The sequence below is a fragment of the Panthera onca genome, chromosome E3, assembly GCF_046562875.1.
Source record: "Panthera onca isolate mPanOnc1 chromosome E3, mPanOnc1 haplotype 2, whole genome shotgun sequence".
Classification (NCBI taxonomy): domain Eukaryota; kingdom Metazoa; phylum Chordata; class Mammalia; order Carnivora; family Felidae; genus Panthera; species Panthera onca.
Genome location: NC_138354.1, coordinates 28,963,961 through 28,988,544, shown reverse-complemented (window position 1 = coordinate 28,988,544; position 24,584 = coordinate 28,963,961). Strand labels below are relative to the sequence as shown.

At 50.4% G+C, this 24,584-nt stretch overlaps 1 protein-coding gene and 1 long non-coding RNA gene across 5 annotated transcripts in view; one reads left to right on the top strand and one right to left on the bottom strand.

Annotated features, from left to right (window-relative positions):
- Positions 1 to 24,584, top strand: part of ABCC1 (ATP binding cassette subfamily C member 1 (ABCC1 blood group)) — a 141,858-nt gene that overhangs the window by 86,552 nt on the left and 30,722 nt on the right. For both annotated transcript variants that reach the window (XM_078440284.2, XM_078440283.2), the window contains exons 13-19: positions 3,364 to 3,510; positions 5,838 to 5,925; positions 8,845 to 8,920; positions 11,021 to 11,147; positions 14,736 to 14,912; positions 16,623 to 16,790; positions 18,788 to 18,971. In XM_078440284.2, the coding sequence (XP_078296410.2) occupies positions 3,364 to 3,510; positions 5,838 to 5,925; positions 8,845 to 8,920; positions 11,021 to 11,147; positions 14,736 to 14,912; positions 16,623 to 16,790; positions 18,788 to 18,971 (967 nt within the window). The remainder of the gene's footprint in view (positions 1 to 3,363; positions 3,511 to 5,837; positions 5,926 to 8,844; positions 8,921 to 11,020; positions 11,148 to 14,735; positions 14,913 to 16,622; positions 16,791 to 18,787; positions 18,972 to 24,584) is intronic.
- On the bottom strand, positions 3 to 23,960 carry LOC144614791 (uncharacterized). Of its 3 annotated transcripts, none has more exons than XR_013552965.2 (3): positions 23,871 to 23,960; positions 10,103 to 10,169; positions 3 to 262 (listed from the first exon to the last, which is right to left on the bottom strand). It is a non-coding gene; the product is annotated as an uncharacterized LOC144614791 (long non-coding RNA). The 3 variants fall into 3 exon arrangements; XR_013552966.2 differs by lacking the exon at positions 3 to 262 and adding an exon at positions 1,087 to 1,397; XR_013552967.1 differs by lacking the exon at positions 3 to 262 and adding an exon at positions 9,410 to 9,492.

Sequence of the window (24,584 nt, the reverse complement as noted above, 5' to 3'; positions counted from 1 at the left end):
CCACACACGTCCAGATACCCCGCTGCTGGAGAGAACTCCGTTGGCACCTGCTTCCCCCAGACTGTGAGTCTCAGGAACGCCCAGCCTGCCTCGCTCCTCGCCACACAGTGCCGGTACACAGCAGGTGCTCAATTAGTCGTTGAGGAAGAATGAACTCCACTTCCTGGAGAAGCCAGGGCTGTGGAACTGATGGGCCACGTGCGGTTGCTCCCTGTCTTCGTGCGGATAGTAAATACACCATATAGCACGCTAATCCGTGGGGCTACGGAAAAGAAAAAGATGCGAGACAGAGCAGTAGGGAGGGCTTGTGGTTTTAAAAAGGGTGGTTGAGCACCTCACTGAGGAGGTGACGCTTGAGTAAAGGCCCGGTGGAAGTGAGGGCCCCCACCAAGGAGAGGGAAAAGCACATGCAAAGGCCCTGTGGCAGGACTGTGCCCACCCCATAGAGGGAATAGTCATGGAGGCCACGGCGGATAGGAGAGGAGGTCAGGCAAGTTACAGGGAAAGGATTTTACAAACCAGACAAGCCCTGGGGCCTGAGTCAAGACTTGGCTTCTCCACTAAGTAAAGCAGACTGACTTTAGGAGGTGGTTTTTTTGTTCTTAGTTTTTTTTGTTTGTTTGTTTGTTTGTTTTTGCTGAAATATAATTCACTGTGTTAAAGCATACAACCCAGTGGTGTTTAATATGTTCACGAGGTTGTGCAACCATCAGCACTGTCTAGTTCCAGAACATTTCTAACAGCCCAGAAGGGAACCCTGTAGTCACTGACAGTCCCTCCCTACTCTTCCAGCTCTAGCTAGCACACGTTAACCTACTTTTTTTTTTTTTAATGTTTATTTATCTATTTTGAGAAAGAGAAAACAAGCAGAGAAGGGTCAGAGAGAGGGAGAGAAAGAATCCCAAGCAGGCTCCGTGCTGCCAGTGTGGAGCTGAACATGGGGCTCGAACCCCCGAACCGTGGGATCATGACCTGAGCCAAAATCTAGAGTTGGACGCCTGACCCACTGAGCCACCCAGGCACCCCACTCATCTCCTTTCTTTCTCTGTAGTTTGCCTCTTGTGGACGTTTCCTATCCCTGGAATCACATAAGACACGGTCTTTGATGCTCGTTCTGGCTTCTCTTTGATGTAGCATCGTGTCTTCACGGGTCATCCATATTGTAGCACGTGTCAGCACTTCATTCCTTTTTATGGCTGAATACTGTTCCTTTGTGTGGATCTATCGGGCATTTTGAGTGAGAGTGTCTTCAGCTGAGAGCCTAGTGCGTCATGTAGCTTGTTGATGTCTCAGAGCCAGAACAGGAACCAGCTCCAGCTCTCCTTTGCAGTGCCTTGCCCTTGGGGCCCGGTGAATAGATTCTTCGGAAGAGTGGACCAAGGAGTTTGGACTGGGTCCTGTAACCAGAAATAAAAACAGCTGCCATATATTGCGTTTTACCGTGTCCCGGGCAGTGTGCTAAGCACTTTGCTTAAATGCCTGCTTTGTCGCGGCCAGCAGCCCTGTGCACGTGGAGCCAGATTCCCTTATTTTGTAGATAGGAAAGCAGAGGCTTGCTTGGAGTAGGGAGGTGACACAGGGTCACACAGCTGATTCCCGGCAAAGCTGTTGGTTTTCATTTTTGAGCTGTGTTACCCTCCAGTAGGTAGCAAAGAAATGGGGCAGCAGACACCCTGAAAATGCCCTGGACCACTGCCGCACCAGGGACAGGGCTCAAACTCAGACATCCTGGCTCCCGGCAGCCTGCTCTGAGCTTAGGGAAGCAGAGGCCTGGGCAGTTTATTTCCCACAGGGAAAGCCTTTAATGGCTCTGTGATCCTGGGGCTGATGTGGGGGGCAGGGACTTGTGTCCGTCTGTCGGGGTCCAGGGTTGTCCAGATTGCTTCTGATAGCGTGTCCTGGGTGATCTCGTGGGACACCTCTTATTGGCCTCGCCCGGCAACACCTGGCAATTCTGTGTCGCCAGCAGTAAAGGGAGAGGCACAGAAATCCCCCTGGTGATCTCATGCCTCCCTCCCCAGCTGAGCAGCCCGGCCCTGGATTATTGAGGGCGTCCTCCCTTTCTCCTGGTCAGGGAGGTAATGTGCTGCTGTCTCAGACAACTGAACCCCCATCCTGGTCGGCCTGCAGCCTGGGTAGTAAAATCCCAGGAGGCACCCCAGGGCTTAATGCAAGTCTGACTTCTGGGAAAAGTGGTACCTTTGGCCGTTATTTTTGTTTTCCCTTTTGTTTTTTAATTTTTTTTTTTTATATTTATTTTTGAGAGAGAGAGAGGGAGAGAGACAAAGGGTGAGCAGGGGAGGGGCAGAGAGAGAGGGAGACACAGAATCCAAAGCAGGCTCCAGGCTCTGAGTCGTCAGCACAGAGGCCGACATGGGGCTCAAACCCATGAACCATGAGATCATGACCTGAGCCAAAGTTGGACTCTTAACTGACTGAGCCACCCAGGTGCCCCTCTTTTTTTTTTTTTTTTTTTTTTTTTTAATGTTTTACTTAGTTTTGAGAGAGCACAGGCAGGGAACGGGCAGAGAGAGAGAGGAACAGAGGATCCGAAGTGGGCTCCACGCTGACAGCACAGAACCTGACGTGGGGCTCGAACCTCAAGATCATGACCTGAGCCGAAGTCGGATGCTCAGTCCACTGAGCCACCCAGGTGCCCTGATCCCTCCCCCCCCACCCCCTTTTTTTTTTAAATGTTCCTTTCCCGGGGATATAAAATCATAAATTCTGTGAGCTGGAAGGAACTTGAAATAGTGGCATTCCCTGTCGCCTCCACACCCATTTCACGGATCAGGCATGTGAGGCATGGCGAGAGGAGGTATCCTGCCTGGGGATTGTCCTAGGTACCGAGAATGCTGCCCTGTACAAAGCACACGCCTGACTTGGTGGAGTTTATGTTGTAGTGCAAGAGACCGACAACAAATACCTACAGTCCTGCAGTAAAAGGTAGCAGTAGGTGCTGTGATATGCGGGAGGTGCAGCAGGTGCAGTCACAGGGTTGTTTCAGGCAGAGGGGGGTGGGGTGGCCTCTCCGAGGGTCAGCGGGAGGAGCCAGGCCACTGTCTGGATGGAAGGTTGTTTCCAGCAGAGAAGGTTGCAAGGGCAACGGCCCAGAGGTGGGATTCCACTACTGAGGAATTCTCTGAATATCTGTACGGTGTGCTTTGGAGAAGGTTGGTACAGAGGCCAGGACTTCCAGCTCCTGGTCACTCACTTATCTAGTTCTTTGAGTGTTTACTGAGTGCTTGCCGTGTTCTAGACACTGTCTTAGGCGTTTTCACCTGCGTCTGGCGGCCTGTCACGGGGCAGGTCTGACCACACTGCCCAGGGGACACAAGTCAGTAAAGGACGCTCTGTTTGCAGGTGGCCCTGTCTACATTTGCCGTCTACGTGACTGTCGACAAGAACAACATCCTGGATGCCCAGAAAGCTTTCGTGTCCTTGGCCTTGTTCAACATCCTCCGGTTTCCCCTGAATATTCTCCCCATGGTCATCAGCAGCATCGTGCAGGTACAGGCGAGGCTGGGGTGGGGGTGGGGGGTCAGGGAGGGATTCTCTGGGGACATGAAGCAGGAGGAGAAATGACGCAAATCCCCCTCTGTACCACTCCCTCTGTGTGACCCGTCCCACCGTGCCCGGTTGGCTTGATGAGGCCCCCACGGGGGGCTTTTGTGCTGTTTTGCTTATAGCCCAAAGAAAGGAATCCGTTTTACCTCTTGGCAAGAAACTCACATTTGAGCATACAAAGCAAATATTGAATGCAGCCAGGTGCTCTGTAAGATTCTGAAATATTTTATCCTGTTCTGATCTGGTCTGTTCCACCCTGCCCTATCTTCACCTGCTTTTTCAAAGAATGCACCTCTGGACTTACTAAATTGATTTCACAACCCACTGATGGGCCTTGACCCACCATTGGAAAAACCCCAACCCAGACCCACCCAGAGTTAATAAGGTCCACACAGTGACCCTGTAAAGAGAGGAAACCGGCCACTTAGTCGCTCTGTGACGCTCCCACCACTTTCCTGCCAGTAGTATTTTTCGTGTTTTTCTCACCAGCATTGAACGCGTTCATGTTGAAAACCCCATTTTCAGCCACAGATCAGCCTTAAGATTGGGTTGTACAGCTCTGTTGGTATGCTTTATTAAAAAAAAATAAATAAACAACGAAATGGGGGCTTCTGGGTGGCTCAGTCGGGTAAGCATCTGACTTCGACTCAGGTCATGATCTCATAGTTCGTGGGTTAAAGCCCTGTGTTGGGCTCCGTGCTGGCCATGTGGAGCCTCCTTGAGATTCTCTCCCTCCCTCTCTCTCTCTTTGCCCTTCCCCCACTTGTGCTTTCTCCCTCTCTTCCAATAAATAAATAAACTTAAAAAAAAAAATAAGCCAGCAAATAAAACCCCCTTTTATTATGAATAAATTCAGACGTACACACAGGTAGGGAGAGAACAGTATAATAATAATGAACTGTGTGTAGCACTCCCCCAGATTCAACATTTTGCCACACTTGGTTCGTCTAAATCTTCTTGTCTCCTCTCCTGCCCCACTTCCTTCCTTTCTTTCTCTGCTGAAGAAACTTATTTATGTATTTATGTATTTATGTATTTTTCTAAGATTTTATTAAAAAAAAATTTTTTTTTAACGTTTATTTTATTTTTGAGACAGAGCATGAACAGGGGAGGGGCAGAGAGAGAGGGAGACACAGAATCAGAAGCAGGCTCCAGGCTCTGAGCCATCAGCCCAGAGCCGATGCGGGGCTTGAACTCACGGACCGTGAGATCATGACCTGAGCTGAAGTCGGACGGTTAACCGACTGAGCCACCCAGGCACCCCTAAGATTTTATTTTTAAGTAAGCTCTACACCCAACTCAGGGCTTGAACTCACAGCCCTGAGATCAAGAGTCGCATGCTTCACAGACTTAACCAGCCAGGTGCCCCTGAAGAATTTCAAAGCAAATCCCAGACCTCTTGACATTTCACCCATAAATGCTTCAGCATAAATTTCTTCTGCTTTTTTTTTTTTCTTTCAACTTATCTTTAGTGAGATAGAGTTGATAAGTACCGTTGCTTAAATTCAAGGTACACACAGTGTGTTGATTTCATATGCTGGCGTATTGCAATGGCATTACCTCTGGCATGTTACCTAACACCTCTGTCACATCACACAATTTTCGTTTCCTTTTTCTGGTGGCAACCAATAAGATGCCAACTTGAAGTTCATAAACAGTGTTGTTGACTGTGGTCACTCTGCATTGTATCTCAGGGACTTAGTTATCCACTGGTAGCAAGTTTTTTTAATTTTTTAATTATTATTTTTTTTAATCTTTATCTACTTTTGAGAGAGAGACAGAGTGCGAGTGGAGGAGGGACAGAGAGAGAGGGAGATGCAGAATCTGGAGCAGGCTGCAGGCCCTGAGCTGTCAGCATAGAGTCTTAGACGGGTCTCAAACCCACGGACTGTGAGATCATGACGTGAGCTGAAGTCGGACGCTTAACCGACTGAGCCACCCAGGTGCCCCCACTGGTAGCAAGTTTTTAACCCTTACCCGGGACCACTGCCTTTGGTCATTGTTTCTACAAGTCCCTTGTCATCTGGGGCAGTCCCCCTACCCTCTTTTTTAATACGGGTCGTGGGCTTTTAAAGGAAAACAAACAAGAACCAAAACCTGTTCTGTTTTTTATTCTAAGTCCCGCTCTTGTAGGAAACGCAGAGCCTCCAGAAATGAGGGAGGATGTGGGCCCCTCCACACCCAGAGGAAACCACTGAAAGTCGGCCTCGGTCTGTTTTCGCAAAAATGCTTTTAAAAATAACTGCACCCTGTAATTGCCTTCTCTGTAGGCGAGTGTCTCCCTCAAACGCCTCAGGATCTTTCTGTCTCACGAGGAGCTGGAGGCCGACAGCATCGAGCGGAAGCCTGGGAAAGACGGTGTGTGCATTTGGTTCCTCTGTACCTCGAAGGCTACCCTTGGCTTTGGCTGTGCCCAGAAGCCCGTCTGCGAGGCCCCAGGGAGCGGGGGCTCTGCAGAGTGGGGTGGCCTTATCTTGCACCGCCCAGGCGGCTGAACTTCAACTTGTTTCCTTGGTGTGTCCTCACCGAGAGGCAGCTAGAGGTGAGGCCTCCCGCCGAGGGACAGGATCCAGGGCTCAGATCTTGATTCTGTTCTGGGCAGATGGGCGGGCAAACCAAGGACAGATGTTGGGAGACCAGCTCCAACCTTCTAGCTCTTGTCCTTCGGCAGGTCACTTCACTGCTCTGAGTCTCAGTTTCCCCATATGGGTCATGAGGATGAAGGTGCCTTTCTCTAGCAGGGTGTTAACGTGGATTTTTATTGTTGATTGGGTTTTGTTGTTTTTTGGGTTTTTTTTTTTTTGGTTTTTTTTTTTTTTTTTTTTTTTTTTTTGTAGCTTACTAATTTATCCTTTCCTCATCAATCCCCCTGAGTGGGGATCTTACTCATGGCTATATCTCTAAGCACTTAATAATAAATATTCATAGCATTACCAGCAGTGACTTTTTTCACTTAAGTGACACTCCTGTCATGCACTTTCTGCTCTAAGGACATGCAGACACTACCCCACCCGCTGCTCACACATCACACAGAGGAGCTGTGGAAACCCCCATTTTACAGATGAGGAAACTGGCCTAAGTGACCTGCTCACACAGCTAGTAAGAAGTAGAGTCAGAATTTGCACCCACAGCCGGCCAGTGGAATCTGTGCTCCAGTCCACTGGACAGTGTCTCCCTCACTGAGCTTTATTGAGCACCTACTATGCACCAAGCAGCACAGCTCTATGTGGTCCATCTCATTATTATCAGTCCTAGTCGACAGATGAGGAAAATGAGGCACAGAGAAGTTAAGTAACTGGCTCAAGGCTCTCCAGCTAGGACATGGCCACGTGGGGATTGGACTCAAACAGTCAGGCTCGGGAGCCCAATAAATACTGTCCGAGGCATGAATGTGTGTAGACGTTGGTTGTAAGGTACAAGTAGTACCTGGCACCAAGTAGGCATTCAGATGTCTTCGGTGGTGTGTGCAACGCTTAGCCCGGTGCCCGCTGACCCAGTGGTTGTGGTGGCCGTTACGTCCCTAGCGTAAGAGAGGAGCGATCTGGGACATTTCCAACTCAGCCGTCTACGGCCAGGTTCCCCAGCCTCGGCACTGCTGCCACTCAAGGCCAGATGGTCCTTTGCTGGGGGGGGGGGGGGGGGGGTGTCCTCTGCTTTATAGGGTGCTGAGGGGCATCCCGGGCCTCCACCCACTAGATGCCAGTAGCATCCACCCCAGTTTTGACAACCAAAATTGCCTCTAGGCATTATATCCCTTGGGGGGCAAAGTTGCCCTGGTTAAGAACCACTGCTCACCGGATGCTGGAATCTTCTTCTCAACATTCCTGGCCTGTGGTTACCAGTTTCTGCCATCCTGAGGACCTAGTCTCCCCCCTCCCCTCTTCCCATCCTGAGGACCTAGTCCCCCACCCCCAACCCCCCCCCGTAAATGGTACGGTGCCATCTACTCCTGGTCACATTTCTCTGCCTAACGCAGGCCTGAAATTTGGGACAGCCCATGGAGGTTTCAGAGTAGTAAAATTGCTCACAATTACCTGCAAGTGTCCTGTTGGAAAACCCCTAGGCCTCTGGAAAACCCCAGGCTTGCTCGTGTGGTCCGGGCCTCAGCACCCCCTTTCCACCCTAATGACAGTCTCCTAGGCTGCTTGACTTATTGAGATGTTTATCCACGCTCCCTGGGTGCCAGATGGGGCCACTTTGGCCACTCCCGGCCGGGTCTGGTGGTTTTCTAGCTTGTCTGACTCAAGTGGCTTTTCTTTAAATTCCTTAAATAGCACCTTCCAGTTTCCTCCTTGGTCTGTGTTATATCTGGACGGGACGGGACAGGGAGGCCTGGGGACCGGGCTTGTTAGGTTAGGTTAACCAGTAACTTCCTCTTGCAATGGGCTTTTGTTTCTTCTCTGTGTGGGGGAATTTACTTCTTTATTTGACAGCTTGAAAACACACCCATCTTATCTCTAGGTGGTTTTACGGAGGCTCATAATGAAGGGTCAAAAAAAAATTTTTTTTTTTTTTTTTAAGTAAGGAGGCATAAAGTATAAAAGGGAGAGAAGGGGAGAGAAAGTAAAGGAAGAGGTGCTGGGAGCTTAGAATCCCAAGGAGCCATTATCCACAGGATGTAGACTTTGTCTTACCGCTCTTCCCTCCCCCATCCACCCTGTGATACCCCACCTCCTGTTGCACAACCTGCTTTTTCACAGTTCACGTGCCTGCTGTTTCAGGAAGTTGGACCTGCTGCGATGGGAGCAGGGGTGGCGGGAGAAGGGATCCAGGGAGGTGCATTAGGAGGCCACCCTGCAATCCAGTAGCTCTGCAATCCAGTAGCAAAGGACCCCACTTTGAACTGAAAGCAAGGGCCTAGGGGTGGTGAGGACCAAGGGCCAGGCCCACCTGATGGAGAGCAGTGCTTGTTCCCTGTTGACCCTGGCTTCTGCTCAGCGTCCCCAGCCAGAGCTGCCCGATCTTCCCAAGATGGGGGGACGGGGACCTCAGAGCTATGAGTAAACCCCCAGGGGCTCCCCCCACCCTGTGCGAGATGGGCATCTGGATGGTGTAACCTTCAAGGCAGAGCCCTGTTGTGGTTCCTTCTGCTTTGTGGGTCTGGTTGGGGTTCTTTAGAAACCAGAGCTAATGTAACCAGATAATGTCTAGTGCAAGTTTCTAGCACCTGCCATTGAACTTAAAAAAAGATAAGAGAAAAAAAAAAGAGAGCCTCCTGCTCGTGCTCAGTCCCCAGGCTTCATCTGTGCCTGACCTGTTGTGTCTGGTGCTTTTCAGGTGGGGGCACAAACAGCATCACTGTGAAGAATGCCACATTCACATGGGCCAGGAGTGACCCTCCAACGCTGAATGGGTAAGCCAGGACGTGCAGAGAGCCAGGAGGCTCTGGTCAAATGTGGATTCCAGCCACACTCTAGCTCTTTGACCCTGAATAAGCCACTGTGCCTTTCTGAGCCTCAATGTACCCGTCGGGGAAATAGGTCTAGTCCTACCTGTTAGGGCTGCAGGAAGGAGCAGATGAGAGTGTGCTGGCACAGAGGGTTCCCTTGGATTGTAAAAGACAGAAACCATGCACAGATGGGTTTAGGCAACAGTTTTTGGCTTGCATAACTCAGAGCCACTGTCAGGTACAGCATGATCCAGGGACTCTGTGCCATCAGGATTCTCTCCATCTTGTCTTTGTTTGGTTTCCCTGTGTGCTGCTTCCTTCTCAAGCTGCCTCCCCACTCATGATGGGAAATAGCCCCCGTCAGCTCCCAGTGTGCCTCTTACTTTGGTGGGAGACCCAGCTGGCTCTTATTGGTCCAGGTTGGGTCATGTGCCCCTCACTGAGCCAAACACTGTGCCAGGAGAGATAGAGCGTACTGATCGGCCAGGCTGGGTCTAAGGCTGTGATGTTACAGGTTGCAGGCAGGCTTGGGTCTGCTGAAAGGAATTTTTTTCAGAAGGGATTTGTCAGGATGGAATTGTTCTGTCGTCTCCCAGGCCTACAGCTGCCGAGTCACCCTTCCTTGCCACCTCCCCATCTGGTACCAAAGCACACAGTGTCCAGGAATTGACCTGGTTCCCCAAGCACCTTGTCAAGTGTCTCTTATTTGTTTCTGAGCTGGGGAGGCCTTTCTCACTGGCTCTGTCAGGCTTCCTCAAAGGAGTCCCCAAAATACAGGGCCAGAAGGAACCTTTTTAGGGGCCAAATTTATCCCCCATGCCTCTTAACAATTACCTCCTCACTGGGTAGCCGAATTATTGCTGTATATCGACTGAGGAAGCATGGGGGACAGACTCTCTAGAGCAAAGAATCTTGGTAAAATTCTTTCTACACCTGGAAAATTCATGGTGGGGCTGCATGCTTGGGAAGTTCTTCCTTATGTCTAACTTCACTCCTGCCTGCTTCAATTTTAGCTTTTCTCTCTTGTCTGTCTCTCTTGTCTTTTTGTTCCATGCGCCTCACCCCCACTTCTGCTCTTGAACTCCCCAAACCTTTCCCCACCCAAACCTTTTCTCTCCTCACCCTATAAAAATAACCCATTCTCACCTGGACAGTCACAGGAGCCTCCTCACTGGGCGTCCTCTTCTGTTGTGGCCCCCTCATCCATTCGCCCCTCAGCACAGGAACAAAAGCATAATCGGTTCATGAGCTTTAAACAGTCTGCGATAGCAGAATCTAACGCCTGCACTAATATGTTGAAATCGTAACGGCATCCATCGAAAAGCACAGCCAGGGTGAGTAAACCCAAAGAGGCCCTGACTGCAGCCAGCGACTGGCCCGTGTCATTGGACAGGCAGTCTTGCCAGTGGAGCCTGGAGCTTACTGTCGTACTTGGGGTACCATCGTTTGTGAAAGGATGGTTTCCGTAGAGATGTGTTTCTCAGACTCGGATTCCTCCATGGCAGGTCCCCCGCTTCAAACTCCGAGGCCCCCAGCACAGCGAGCTTTGAGGTTTTCGGGCGTGCCTGCTGCCCACCCACCTCTTCAGGGCTGGCCTTACTCCCCTCTGCCTCGTCCTGTGCCGTCGATTTGTCAAGCCCCGATCACACCTGTTCGTTCACACCCTTGGGCCTTCTCTTAAGCTCTTCCTGGGTTTCTGTGTCTGGTGCTGCTTACTCTTCCTTCACAGTTCACGTTGAGGCTCCTGTCTGTTCCTCAGGTCGCCTGCATGGTTAATCTGGCCCCCTGATCATGATCTGGCCGCCCAGGTGACTCCCGCTGCCTCTGCGTCTCTAAGACCCGTGCGCATCCCAGCGCCTGCCTGGAGCCTCATGTGCCCAGGCCCTCGCACACTCCCTGAGCCAAGCTTAGCAGTAGGGGCAGCGGTGGTCATTTCCAGACTGGGAAGGCTCCTTCCAGCCCTGCCGTCCGCCTCTCTCCGCTCTGGGTACATCCAGCTCTGGTGGGTCACCACCTGTTTCAGGCAAGGGTGTGGCTGAGGCAGAGCACATTATGTCATTTCAGCATTACCTTCTCCGTTCCGGAAGGTTCCTTGGTGGCCGTGGTGGGCCAGGTGGGCTGTGGAAAGTCGTCTCTGCTCTCAGCACTCCTGGCCGAGATGGACAAGGTGGAGGGCCACGTGTCTGTCAAGGTAGGACAAGGACTGAGGGGGCTGGGGTGGGGGCGTGGCTGGCCTGAGAGGAGAGTCAAGTGCGATGCTGTGGTTTGTTTGATGGCGGCCCCTGTGCAGGAAGCGAGAGCAGCGAGGTCTGCCTCCTTCTCTCGCACTCGCCCTGCTCTTCTCTGTGCCCCCTCGAAGGCCAGAGTTGATGTCGCTTATTTCCCGCTGTGTCCTAACACAGAGAATAGTGCCCAGCAGGTAGTAGGCACTCGATAAATACTCTGTGAACACACGGATGCTCCCTGGTCCACTCACTGCCTCTAATCCTCTCCCCATCTCTGGCCCTCAGTGTGCATCTTGTGGTCTCTCTTGACACGTGAGTCCCTCTGGCTTGTTGTCTCTGTCCGTGGATCTGTGTCTGTATCTCTTTTTATAAATGTAACAAAATGTAACATTTTTGATCTGTGTCTTTGGGGTATTGTGTTGGAGAATTCTGGTTAAGAGAGCTGTTTAAATTCTGAGTGTTTCCTTGAATTCTTAATAGAAGAATGGAAGAAGAACTAGAGATTTATTGGTTTTTAAAATGCACAGGACTTGGAGCTAAGTTGGAATATTCCTCAAGAGAGAATTTAAGAGGCTGCTTCAGTGAACACACGAATCTCGCTGTAAGTCGAGAGCCTTGTTTTGCGTTTAGCTGATTCACCATGAAGGAGTTGCCCTGGAGTAGGAAGCGTCCCTCGAAGTTTCCTGGACGCCAGTCCTTCAGTGTGGTCTGCTAGACTCATCCTGCGGTTGTTTGAGGAGGAGAGTTCTGGGCTCAGACAGGCTCGGGAGAGAATGCACACGCAGCTCCCCTCCCTCTTGGAGACTTAAAATAAACGTGAATAAAGTAAAGGTTCTGAGAAGTCCCACATGGAGAAGAAAGCTGATTTAAGTTTGGTTAACCCAGTGTGTCCCGGGCATACTTGGCCTGTGCAACTATTTGCATCCCCAGAACTATTGTCCCTTGGAATCTCCTCCTAGGAATGCTGGTTTATGCAGTTGTTTTTATTTCAGAGCAAAGTCCTTTTTTTGTTCTTTGGGTTTTTTGTTTTTGTTTTTTTGTTTGGTGTTTTTGTTTGTTTATATGAGGCCCTTTAGCCTGATATGCGTCGCTAGAAAAGTATACGTTACGTTAGTTGGGTCTACACTGAAGGCATTTAGCTGTGGTTTTCGGAAATATTCCGTCGCTGCTTTGAAAGTACACGTTGTAAAGTGAGCTTAATGGGCAGCGTGCCCTACGTTTCTGGAAGTACGCTCCAAACTGTCCACATTGTGTTCTGCGTCGTTAATGCGTTTCCACCACCGTAGCGCTCTTGGCGTGTCGGGCTGCATGGTTTTCTGCTGTGGTGGGCTTGTCCTATGCTGTGTCACATCCTTAGCAGCATTCCCGCCCTCTGTCCACTAGATGCTGATAGCCGACTCCGGTTGTGATAACCAGGAGGGTCTAGATGTTGTCACATGTCCCCCAGAGAGCAACATTTTTTAAAGTAAAAAAAAAAAAAAAAAAAAAAAAAAAAGGCTTTAAATGCAGAAATGATGCATCTCTTAGAAGCTGAGGGTGCACTGAGTATTTGGTTTGATGAACTGATTTCTCTGACTGGTTATTTTGCCCTGCAAAGGAGCATGCTAGAAATGTGTTTAAAATATTAATTTTCTCCAAATATTTTACTTGGGTATGCCATGTCTGAATTTTCTGTGGGTTCTGTGGTGAGACTTTGTGACATTTTGGCCTCCTGTCAGTTAGGGTATTAGTTTAGTTATTTATCTGAGAATGAAGATTGAGATTTGAAATACCTGGGTCCCTCTCCCAACCGTATCCCTCTAGAATTCCCTTATGGAAGAACCTTCACTCGTAGCGGCTCCTGGGTGGCTCAGTCGGGTACGTGTCCGACTCCTGGTGGGCTTAGGTCGTGATCTCACGGTTTGTGAGTTCAGGCCCCACATCGGGGTTTGCTCTGGCAGCACAGAGCCTGCTTGGGATTCGCTCTCCCCCGCCCCCTTCTGCTGCTCGCACACATGCACGCTCTGTGCGCCTGCCTCTCTCTCTCTCTCTCTCTCTCTCTCTCCCTCTCTCTCCCTCTCTCTCTCCCTCTCTCTCTCAAAAATAGATAAACATTAAAAAAAAAAATAATAATCTTTGCTCCCCTTGCCCTTCCAGTAAAGCCCAGGCTCCTCACCTGGATCCCTGGCCTGGGGTGGGCCGGCCCTTGCTGCCCTCCAGCTCACTCCTACCTGTCTTCCCCTTCACACGATGTTCCAGTCATCCTGGCCTTCCTGTTCCTTGGATGTGCCAGGTTCTACTTGTCTCTGGACCTTTGTGCATGCTGTTCCCTCTGACTGGAATGCTTTTCCATTTTTCCTTTGTCACACCAACTAACCCTCACCTGTTGGTCCTTTGAAACCGATGATTTGACATAGAAGTAACCTTGATTAAATTTCATCAAGGATATTTCCCCAAGGAATCCTTCCCTGATGACCCAAGCTAGGTCTCTCTTTTCAAAGGACTTTTTTTTTTTTTTTTAATTTATTTATTGAGAGAGAGACAGAGAGAGAGAGAATCCCAGGTAGGCTTCATGTTCAGCCCAGAGCCCAGTGCAGAGTTCAGTCTCACAACTGTGATATTATGACCTGAGCTGAAATCAAGAGTCAGACGCTGAACTGACTGAGTCATCCTGGCTCCCTTTTAAAGGACTTTTTATTGATGTATATATTTATTTTTATTTATTTATTCTAAAGTTTGTTTATTTGAGAGGGACAGATAGCATGAGCAGGGGAGGGGCAAAGACAGGGAGAGAGAGAGAATCCCAAGCAGGCTCTGTGCTGCCAGCACAGAGCCCAATGTGGGGCTTGAACCCACAAAGTCGTGAGATAATGACCTGAGCTGAAACCAAGAGTCAGTCACTTAACCAACTGAGCTACCCAGGTGCCCCTTAAAGGACTTTCTAAAGGACTCATTTTTTTCTGTCTTAGCATTTACCCCAAACTGTAATCAAAGAATTTTTTTTTTTTTTTATCACATCAGGGACTTATCTTTTTTTTTAAGTTTTTTTATTTTTGGGAAACAGTGCAAGTGAGCAAGGGCAGACAGATTGGGAGAGAATCCGAGAATGCCACAGAGGGGCAGAGAGAGACAATCCCACACAGGCTCTCCAGTGTCATTGTAGAGCCCGAATCGGGGATACAGCTCACCCGATTTGGGGTTTGAACTCGCAAACCGTGAGATCATGACCTGAGCCGAAGTCGGATGCTTAACTGACTGAGCCACCTAGGTGCCCCACTTCTTGAGAGGCAGGAGTTTTGTTCACTGCTAGAGGCATTTAGTGAATTCTTAACTAAATACAGACCTGTAATCTCACTAATGCGGATTTCCGCTCTTGAATTCCTGATATTAGAGTCTGTGATTGACCTAGTGTGGGGTCTGATCCCAGGTCTGGCATCTGAGTCTGTCGTGACTCAGTTTCCCCCTTGCTGAGCGTCTCGGGAAGTAGAATCCTCCTGGCGAGTGGATGGGCCAGCTGCCATCTTGTTAACCGAGTCTGTCTGTCTGTCTTGCTGCCTTCTGTATTTGCTGCCTAGGGCTCAGTGGCCTACGTCCCCCAGCAGGCCTGGATTCAGAATGATTCTCTCCGAGAAAATATCCTTTTCGGACGCCCGCTCCAGGAACGGTATTACAAGGCAGTGATCGAAGCCTGTGCCCTCCTCCCAGATCTGGAGATCCTGCCCAGCGGGGACCGGACAGAGATTGGTGAGAAGGTCAGTCGGTACAGCCTCAGCATGGCGCCTGTATCAGTCAGCCACAAAATCTTAGGGGCTTATGTTAAACACTTCTTCTCCCTTTTGACTGTGGTTGGCTGATCCACACTGGGCTCAGTCAGGCAGCTCTGCACCGTGTCACGGGCCAGCTGAGCTCGCCTGTAGGCCATGGGGTTGGCTGGGGTCCGCCCCGCATGGCTTTTTGCTGGGGCTTCGGCTGAAGGGGCGATAGCTCTACAGGGGGACACCCTTCTCATGGTGACAGCAGAAGCCCAAGAGAGACAGAAAAACCACATGGTGTCCGTTAAGGCATATTGTCCTTTTCACCTGGTTGAACTGAAAGATGGGAGAGCAGGAAGTGCCCTTCGCCTTTGCAGTCATGTGACTGCGGAGTCACATGACAGGGCGCTCTACAGGGAGGAGGGGTGCCAGTGATTCAGATGTCCACAGTCCCTTTCAAAGCAGCGATAATAGTAAAAATAATATGGTCGCCAGCAGCTGTTGGGCATTTGCTCTGTGCCAGGTACCGTGATAGACATTTTTATGTATTTCATCCTCATGGCAAGCCCATGAGAGGGGATTGACTGTCATTTGCATTTCATGGTTGAAGAAAGAGAGGCATAGAGGGGGCTAAGTGACTTGTCCAAACACCTTCCCACTAATGTTTGCTTATTTTTGAGAGAGAGAGAGACAGAGCGTGAGTGGGGGAGGAGCAGAGAGAGAGAGGGTGACAGAATCCGAAGCAGGCTCCAGGCTCTGAGCTGTCAGCACAGAGCCTGATGCGAGGCTTGAACTCACTAACTGTGAGATAATGACTTGAGCCAAAGTTGGACGGTCAACCGACTTGAGCCACCCAGGTGGCCCTGAGTTAGTTGTTTTAACGCACGTGTCTGTTTCTGCCACATGGAGACTCCTCAGCCAGTCCCGGTCTGGCTGCCAATAAAAGTCTAGAGCGAGAGAGTATGACTGGGTCTGACGTCTGCCCCGGGCCAAAGAGCTGTGGCCAGAGGGGCCATCAAAAAGAACCTGGCTGCCTGAACCCCACCTGGGTGTGTAGGGAGGGCAGGCATCTCTCTCAGCAGAGACTGGGCCCCGTTAACCCGGCGGGGGTCCACTTGGACTTCCCAGCCGTAGACGGAAATGACAGTCGGTAATCGATAATCTGTAGTCGGAGGGAGAGCTGTGACTGCTGCGGTGTGCTCCATGGAGCGCCCTGGTGTGAATTAGAAATCGGTGCCCTTCCTACTGGTGAGTGGGTGGGGGGAATTTCGGCACCCCCAGAGTGCAGCCTGCCTTGGCTCTCTGTGGTTTCACCGTGAGTGAGAGATCAGAGCAAGCGTGCCAAAGTGGTAGCTATTAACCAAAGCAGCGGCAGCGGGCTCGTTACGGCATCTGCCGGTGCCTTCTGTCAGACTCCAAGATCCGGAGCCTTCCTGTTGCTTGGTGCCACGGTTGCCAAATGCCCACGCTGTGCCAGCTGTCTGCTCAGCAGCTCCCAGGGGCTCCAGTTTTCTCTTCTGCCTGTTTTAGGGTTGAGGCTGGATTCCGTGGTCGGCCTTGAGCACAGTCCGTGCAGATACAATCTCATGCCTCTGCTTCCTGCTCAGACGAGGGGAGGCGGTTCAGCCCTCCAGGGCCGCCAGCCGGGGTCTGCTGCCTCCTGAGCAGGGCTCCCTAGGAACCCCCCCCTTCTGCCGTGTCTCTCCCCAGGGCGTGAACCTCTCTGGGGGCCAGAAGCAGCGTGTGAGCCTGGCCCGGGCCGTGTACTGTGACTCTGACATCTACCTCTTCGATGACCCCCTGTCGGCGGTGGATGCCCATGTGGGAAAACACATATTTGAAAATGTGGTTGGCCCCAAGGGGATGCTGAAGAACAAGGTACCTGCCGAAGGGCCAGGGCTCGGCTCTGGCCGTCCTCATGCATTTGATCAGTCAAAATGTGCCCCCTTTGGGAATCCTTCACTTCCCACCTTTCAGGATTATTTTATTATTATTATTATTATTATTAATGTTTATTTATTTTTGAGAGAGAGAGTAAGTGAGCATGAACGGGGGAGGGGCAGAGAGAGAGGGAGACACAGAATCCGAAGCAGGTTCCAGGCTTCCAGCTGTCCACACAGAGTCTGACACGGGGCTCAAGCTCACAAACTGTGAGACCACGACCTGAGCCGAAGTCAAATCTTTAACCGACTGAGCCACCCAGATGCCCCCCACCCCATTTTTTTAACTGAGCCACCCAGGTGCCCCCCCCCCCCCCATTTTTTTAATTGGACTTCAGAACACGTTTCTAATGCTTCCCTTGCATGCCTTTCTGGGACATGCTTTCTTGCTCTTGTCCTTATAGGGGGACGTCCTTGACACTGACTTGAAGTCCTTGCCTTCACGTGGCCAAAGGAGGCTCCTCTTCCCGATTTAATAATGGGCGGCTTTGCAGAGGGACATCCTATCCCTTCTGACTGATGGGGCAGCTTTCCCTTCCCTGCTGACGTGGCTGTAGGCTGAGGGACGGAGGTTTGGAGCAGGAAAAGTGCCTATAGCGCCCGTACATGGCAGGAAATGTGTCCTCACCTGTTTATCATCATCATCATCATCATTTTTAGGGGAATTATAGGATGGTTGAGAAGGAGTACTGCTTTTCGGTTTTTTTCTTCTAAAGAAAGAAGTATTTTCCACATGTCCATGGGGAAAATAGAGAAGATTCAGAAAAACACAACAGAGAAAAAAAAAAAAGCAATTTTGGACAACCCTACCTCATGCAGATTTTCTTATTTCAAGCCTTATAAATAGGTTATCATGTCATGTGTATACATAATGGACCTCAAGCCACTTAACCTATTGTAAGCATCATCCTGTACACACCATAAAAATTCTGGATAAACATAATTTTCATTTTAAAAAACTTCGTTATCAAAAATCTAAAAGAGTGTAAGAGTGTATACGTAAAGCAAAAAAAAAAAAAAAAAAATGGCCCTCCTTTGTCCTGCGTCCTAGGCCCTGTCTCAGGAGACAGGTGTCACCAGGCCACTTGCTGTCTGTTTCTGTACCACCCTTGAGCTAAGACTGGCTAAGACTGGTCTTTACATTTCTGAAGCGGTTGGAAAAAATCTGGAGGGGGAAAAAAAAAAATGTGTGACATGTGCAAATTGCATTGAGTTTAAATAGATTTTTATATTTATATATAACACATATACATATTTCATTTATATAATATATATTTATTGGGTCACAGACCATCTTTTTCCATCGTATGTACGACCACCTTCACGCTGTGGCAACTTCACCACCGGTTGCCATAGCAACCGGAGGATCCATAAAGCCAAAAGTATTTACCATTTGGCCCTTTAAGAAAAAGTTTGCCGACTCGTGTAGTTTGATGAACGTCCTTCCAAACCTTGACTTAACTGGATAAAATATATACAGATGTACAAGTTTTGTAGTGTCTTTTGGGAGGTGGGGGATTACTTGAAAAGAAAATGACGCCACGGCACACAGATTACTTTGTATCTGTGTCATTTTTCTGTTCTTGGACACATGCATGGTTCCCTCCCTGCCTCCCTCTCATCCTTCAGATTTCTGTTCACAGATAGGCTTCCCCATCACCCTTGTTAAAATTGCAACCTTCCACCCTCGGTCTCATACCCCCCCAGCACCCGCCGTGTTGTACTTGTATTGGTCCTTTCTCCCCCGACCCTGGAGTGTGGGGCTGGGATCTGTTTCCCTCCCTGCGGCCCCCCAGCTCCTGGCAGGTGAGTGTTGAAGGGAGGCACCCATAGATGGGGGCGTCCCCGGCGCTCAGACTCGAGCTTGGCCGCTGGGCTTAGGGGAATTGCGCTCATGCCCGGGCGCTGACTCGCGGGTCCCCGCTCTGCCCGCAGACACGGCTCCTGGTCACACACAGTATCAGCTACCTGCCCCAGGTGGATGTCATCATCGTCATGACTGGAGGCAAGATCTCCGAGATGGGCTCCTACCAGGAGCTGCTGGCCCGGGACGGGGCCTTTGCCGAGTTCCTGCGCACGTACGCCAGCACCGAGCAGGAGCAGTCTGAGCAGGATGACGGTAGGGCGCGCGGGGTGCCTCACTGGACCCCCGCTGCCTCCCGGAGGTTCCCCCACACCCCCTCCGCAGTGGCCTGTCAGCAGCGGGCCAGCCTCTACAGGGTCCCAACGCTTTGGGGCCGCATTGAGAGGGGGTCCCAGCGCTTTGCGGCAGGGGCAGCAGATCTGGGCCCAAGTCCTGCTACTTTCCTGCGATGTGGCTCTGGGCCGAGCTTCAGTGTTCTCTCCACAGGCACAGGGACGGGGGTGAGGTTCTCAAGAGGCTGTGGGAAGCAGTGACTTTGTATGGCATAATCTAGAACAGATGTGAGGGTCGTGGGGGTTGTAGGCTGCTGGTTGGCAAGACCTCGGTTTGAGTCCCATTGCCCCTCTTTTTTTTTTTTTTTTTTTTTTTTAATGTTTATTTTTGAAAGAGAGAGGGTGGGGTCAGAGAGAGAGGGAGACACAGAATCCGAAGCAGGCTCCAGGCTCCGAGCTGTCAGCACAGAGCCCGACGTGGAGCTCGAACCCGTGAACCATGAGATCATGACTCGAGCCGAAGTGGGATGCTTAACCGACTGAACCACCCAGGTGCCCCCACTGCCCCTCTTACTAGGGTCCCCCAAACCCTTCTCAGCCTCAGTTTCCCCACTGATAATAACAGAACAGTCTTCTGGCACTCGGTGGAGATTTCATGTGCTGAATTCCATAGAGCCTTGGGCGTAGTGCCTGGCACACAGTGTTCGGGCCATGACAGCTGTTGTCATTACCCGCCCCGGGAAGAGTGCGCATCTCTTCACCCCATGCCCTTGGCACCTGCCAGGTCAGTGCAGACCTGCCCCCTTCCCACCTGCCGCACCCACTGTGTCCTCTCAGGCCAGGACTCCAAAAGCTGGAACCTCACCCTGTCCTTATTTGAAGGCTTCTGTGGTGAGACTTCTAAGAATCTGTCCTCTCTTCTCTGTTGGCTTAAATTTCAGGGGATTGGTTTGCCGCCTTCAGGCTGCCCTGTGTTTCATAACTCAGACTGGCATCTCAGAGGCTCCTCTCCTCCCCTCTCTGCTTGGAGCTCTGACCCCACAGAGAGGGAAGAGGTCATCTGACACCTTTGCTCCTTGGCTTGCGGCGATTGCTAAGAATGAAAACGAGAGATTGCTCTTCCGGCCCTGATCTCCCATCTCCAGGAGCAAATTACAGACTCCCCCAGCCTCCGGGGCACGTTCTTTATGTGCTTTGTCCCCAGGGAGGCCTCAGATAGACTGTCTACAGGGGCAGGGCCGCGGGACTGCCTCGTTGGGCAATTTGCACGGGTGCTTTTGTTCTCGGAACGTCTGTGATACGGATCTAAGACACAGCCGCTGCTTGCTGAGGGCTTCCCGGGGCCCCTGTTCTCTGCCGGAGTTCCCTTGTTGACCGCTTCCATCGACTCACAAGGGAGTAGAATTGTGATTCCCGGTTCACTGGTGAGGAAAGTGAGGTTTAGGGAAACTTGTCCCTTCTGTGTCAGGGACAGCTGGGTTCCTGTAGCTGTGAATGGGGCCGGTCCCTAAGAAAGAGCTGTCTACTCTTCATCGAGGTAGTCAGATTTTTATTAAGCGTCTACTATGTGTTGAGTGCTTGTATTAAGTCCCTAGGGCTTCCTTGACAAAGTGCCACAGGCTGAGCGGCTTAAGCAACAGAAATTTAATCTCTCACAGTTTGGGAGAATGGAAGCCAAAGACCGAGGTGTTCACCGGACTGATTCTTTCCAAGGCTCTGAGGGAGGGCTGTTCCACCCCTCCCCTGGCTTCTGGAGAGCTGCTGGCGGCCATTGGCTTATAGATGTGTCACCCCCACACCTGCCTCCATCTTTCACACAGAAACCTGGCGTGTTTCTGTCTCTCAATTTCCCCTTTTTATAATGACACCAGTTATATGGGGTTAGGGCCCACCCTAATGACCTCACCTCAACTCATTACACATGCAGATAACCTGTCTCCAAATACAGTCACTTTCGGAGCTACTGGGGGCTAGGAATTCAGGAATTCCTAGAACAACACTATTCTAGGTTTTGGGGAGACAGAAGTGAATGACAGAAGTGAATGAGGATAGATCCCTATCCTCATGAACCTTGGAATCTGTTGGGAGAAAAGGGCAAAACACAAATCAAGAAATAAATGGTTTCCTAGAGCGTTAAGTGCTATGAAGAAAAAAAAAAACACACAGGATGATGAGCTGGGGAGTGATGTGGATGACACCTGGCCATGCAAGGTGGTCAGAGACGCCCTTTCTGAGGAGGTGACCTTGGCATGGAAGGTTGCCAGCAAGGAGAAAATCCAGGGAACAGTGTGCTGACGCAGGGAACGGAAAGGAGGCCAGGGTGGCCAGACCACGGTGGGTGAAGGGACAGTGGTGGGAGATGGCCTTTCAGGGTGAGGAGTTTGGGGTTTGGTCTCAATGCAGGGGGCATCCAGTGAATGTCAGAGAGCGGCAGCAACTTGGCCAAGGACACAGTGGCTGCTGGCAGGGGTGGGACCTCAAGTCTGGCCTAAGTTTCAGTCGCCTGCTCCTTCCCTTGGTGCTTTATGTGTCTGCCTGGGGTCAGGGCTCATCCATTGCCTCTGCATTAGTGTGCTTCAGGAGCCCCAGTGGTTTGTCACGTTTTATTGAGATACAGTTGGCATAGCATACGATCCTCCCATTTAAAGCATACAGTGTAGTGATGTTTAGCACGTTGAGAGTTGGGCAGCCATCACCAAAACCAACTTTAGAACATTCCGGTCACCCCTCCAGAAAACCTTGTAGCCGTTAGCAATCACTCCCCATTTTCTCCCAGCCCCCTAGGTCCCTGGCACCTGCTCATCTTTCTGCCTCTAGATTTGTCTGTTCTGGGCTTCTCATGTAAATGGAATTCTAGACCGTGTGGTCCTTAGTGAGCTGGTTTCTTTTGCTTCGTGTGATGTTTCTGTGGCTCACCCGTGTGATAGCACATGTCTATACTTGATAACCTTTCTGTGGCTGGGTAATACACCCCATTTTGTTTATTCAGTCATCCCTTGATGACAGGTCAAGTTGTTTCCATGCTTTGGCTGTTTTAAATTGTGCTGCTCTGAACCCTCTTGGTATTAAAAGTGTTTCCTTTTGCGAGCGTGAGGCAAGAAATGCCTCCAGTTTATCATTCCTGGTGGGAATGAGTTTCTACGTGTCTCTGCTCTTGGGGTCGGAAAGTTCTGTCTTAAGTCTAGCCTGCTTCCCTCCTGCTTCAGGGTTGCCTTCCTCTGATTGTCATGCCCCTGCCACGTGCTGGATGAGGCATCCCCACGGCCCCTGTACGTCACAGTCCAGCTTCCTTCAGGTGAAAACAACCCTGTATGCTCTCTCAGGTGACACGTGTGCCTTTTACTGAATCTTTTCCCCCCCGAACGAGGTCTCCCTCCTTTGTATCCAGGTGCACAGGGAGCATCCTTAAACTCTGCTGACCACAGATGGGTTTTTTCACTCCCCTGCCTCCACCACCACCACCAGATCCAAAGCATTTGGTGCAGAACACAGAATACTGCCAATTACTTTTTTTTTTCTTTCTTTTTTCCTCTGGCCACGTCAGCACTTAATTTGGCAATGAAAATGCCACCCTTGCACCACTGCGGGGTCATTTTCCCAATTTAGCCGTACAGCCACCCCCAGAAGTCCTCAGCGCTGTGGGTCTGAACTCACGCTGGGTGGCGTCTTCACTTTCTCCCTCTCTCGGAGGGGCCCCCGGCACTGCAGCTTGGCATCGGGGTCCGATATTGCTCAGCTGTGGCAGGTTTCCAAGAGCCAATGACCCTGAATTTGTTTGAGCCACATTTTTGGCTTCCCCTAAAGGGAAACTTTTTCCCTTGTTGGATTAATCAGATCTTTTTTAGAACACCCAGGCTGAAGGGGGAGAGTTGTTGGTTTGGGGGGATTCTTTCCCAGGGGGGTAGGGAATAGTAGAGGTAACAGGAAGTAGGCTTAGGAAGAGAAGATACTGACCAGTCCTGGCAGGGATTTATTACACTGATTTGTAGGAAACTTTTTTCTTCCTTTTTCTTTTCTTTTCTTTTCTTTTCTTTTCTTTTCTTTTCTTTTCTTTTCTTTTCTTTTTTCTTTTCTTTTCTTTTTCCTTTCCTTTCCTTTCCTTTCCTTTCCTTTCCTTTCCTTTCGGTGGCAAAGAGAGTTACAAACTGACTCATTAACCTTTGTATCCGGAAGGTAAAGAACCTTCCTATGTACTCTGGTGTCTTTATTAGGAAGACTGCTCTAAAATTTAGAGCAGTGGTTTTTAGCGGGGGAACATCTGTGCCTCCCAGGATACTTGGCAGTGTCTGGAGACTTTTTTGGTTGTGACAGCTGGGATGGAGGAGGGCGGTGCTAACACAGAGGGTGGAGACCAGAGACGCTGCTAAGCATCCTACAATGCGCAGCACTCCTCCCCCCCCCCCCCCCCCCGAAAATAGAGCATATGCTCTGACTCCACGCTCCCCAGGTTCTTTCCTGTCATCTTGGGAGAAACACCTTTCTCCCACTTTTCAGAACCTTACTTAATTCATCTCTCAACCTCATGTCTAATTTTTTCTGTTTCTCAGATTTTTGCTGGCAGTTTTCTTTTTTTTTTTTTTTTACTGATTAGGGAATCAATATGTGCTCATTTTAGACAGCTGGAAGCTGCAGAAAAACCCACAAAACCAGGAAAAAGAATGTCCATCCACTCACCCACCTGCCAGAGGGTCTGTCTGTGTCTGTCTTGCCTCAGCCTTACTCCCGAGCAGAGGAGTGCCCTCTGTGCATTCAGCCATCAGTTTTCCTTTCTTTCTTTCCTTAACAGTGGTAACAGTGGGTCATAAGCACCGCCCCATATTGCAAAAGTCTCTCATAAACACCGAACAGCTGCTGGAGAGTCCAGCGTCCAGATGGCACATACCTTTAGGCTGTTCTCAGTAGCCATATTTCTTCCTCCTGAGTACAAAGAACTTTCTGGGCCTAGGCTGGTGGATTGGGCCAGGCGATGCAGCCGGTCAATTCCGTTTTTGGTCAAAAACGAAGCGTTGACTGTAATGCAGCGACTTGGGATTCTTCCCTTGAGGGAGGTTTGCCTGCTGGCCCGTGCCCAAGCAGAGTTCCAGAACCTTCTTGAGAATAAACAACAGAGCTCCGAGGTGCTGGTTTTGAGGGCCAGTGGCTGGCTGGACACGGAGCCCAGGCAAGGGCACTTAGGAGGTCCAAGGGCAGGGACCCTTACACCCCAAGGGTAAGGGAGAGCCCCTTACCTGGTAACTGCAAGCACTGGAAGAACATGTATTGGAGTAGAAGTTTGGTGCCTTTGCTGAAAAAAAAATCCTTACTATTTTATAGCACCCCCCACTCCCCCCTTTGATTTTCCACTTTCTCTGCTTTAGTTTTCTTTGTGGTACTAACCACTGCCTGACAGCCAAGTCTGGATCTGTTACTTCATGTATTATCTCTCTCTCTGTCTCTCTCCCTTTCCCTTTCCCCTTCCTTTTCCCTTTCCCCTTTCCCTTTCCCTTTCCCTTTCCCTTTCCCTTTCCCTTTCCCTTTCCCTTTCCCTTTCCCTTGGAATTTAAGCTCCATGAGGGCTTTTTGGTCACTTGTATATCCCCAGGACTGGGAACAGTGC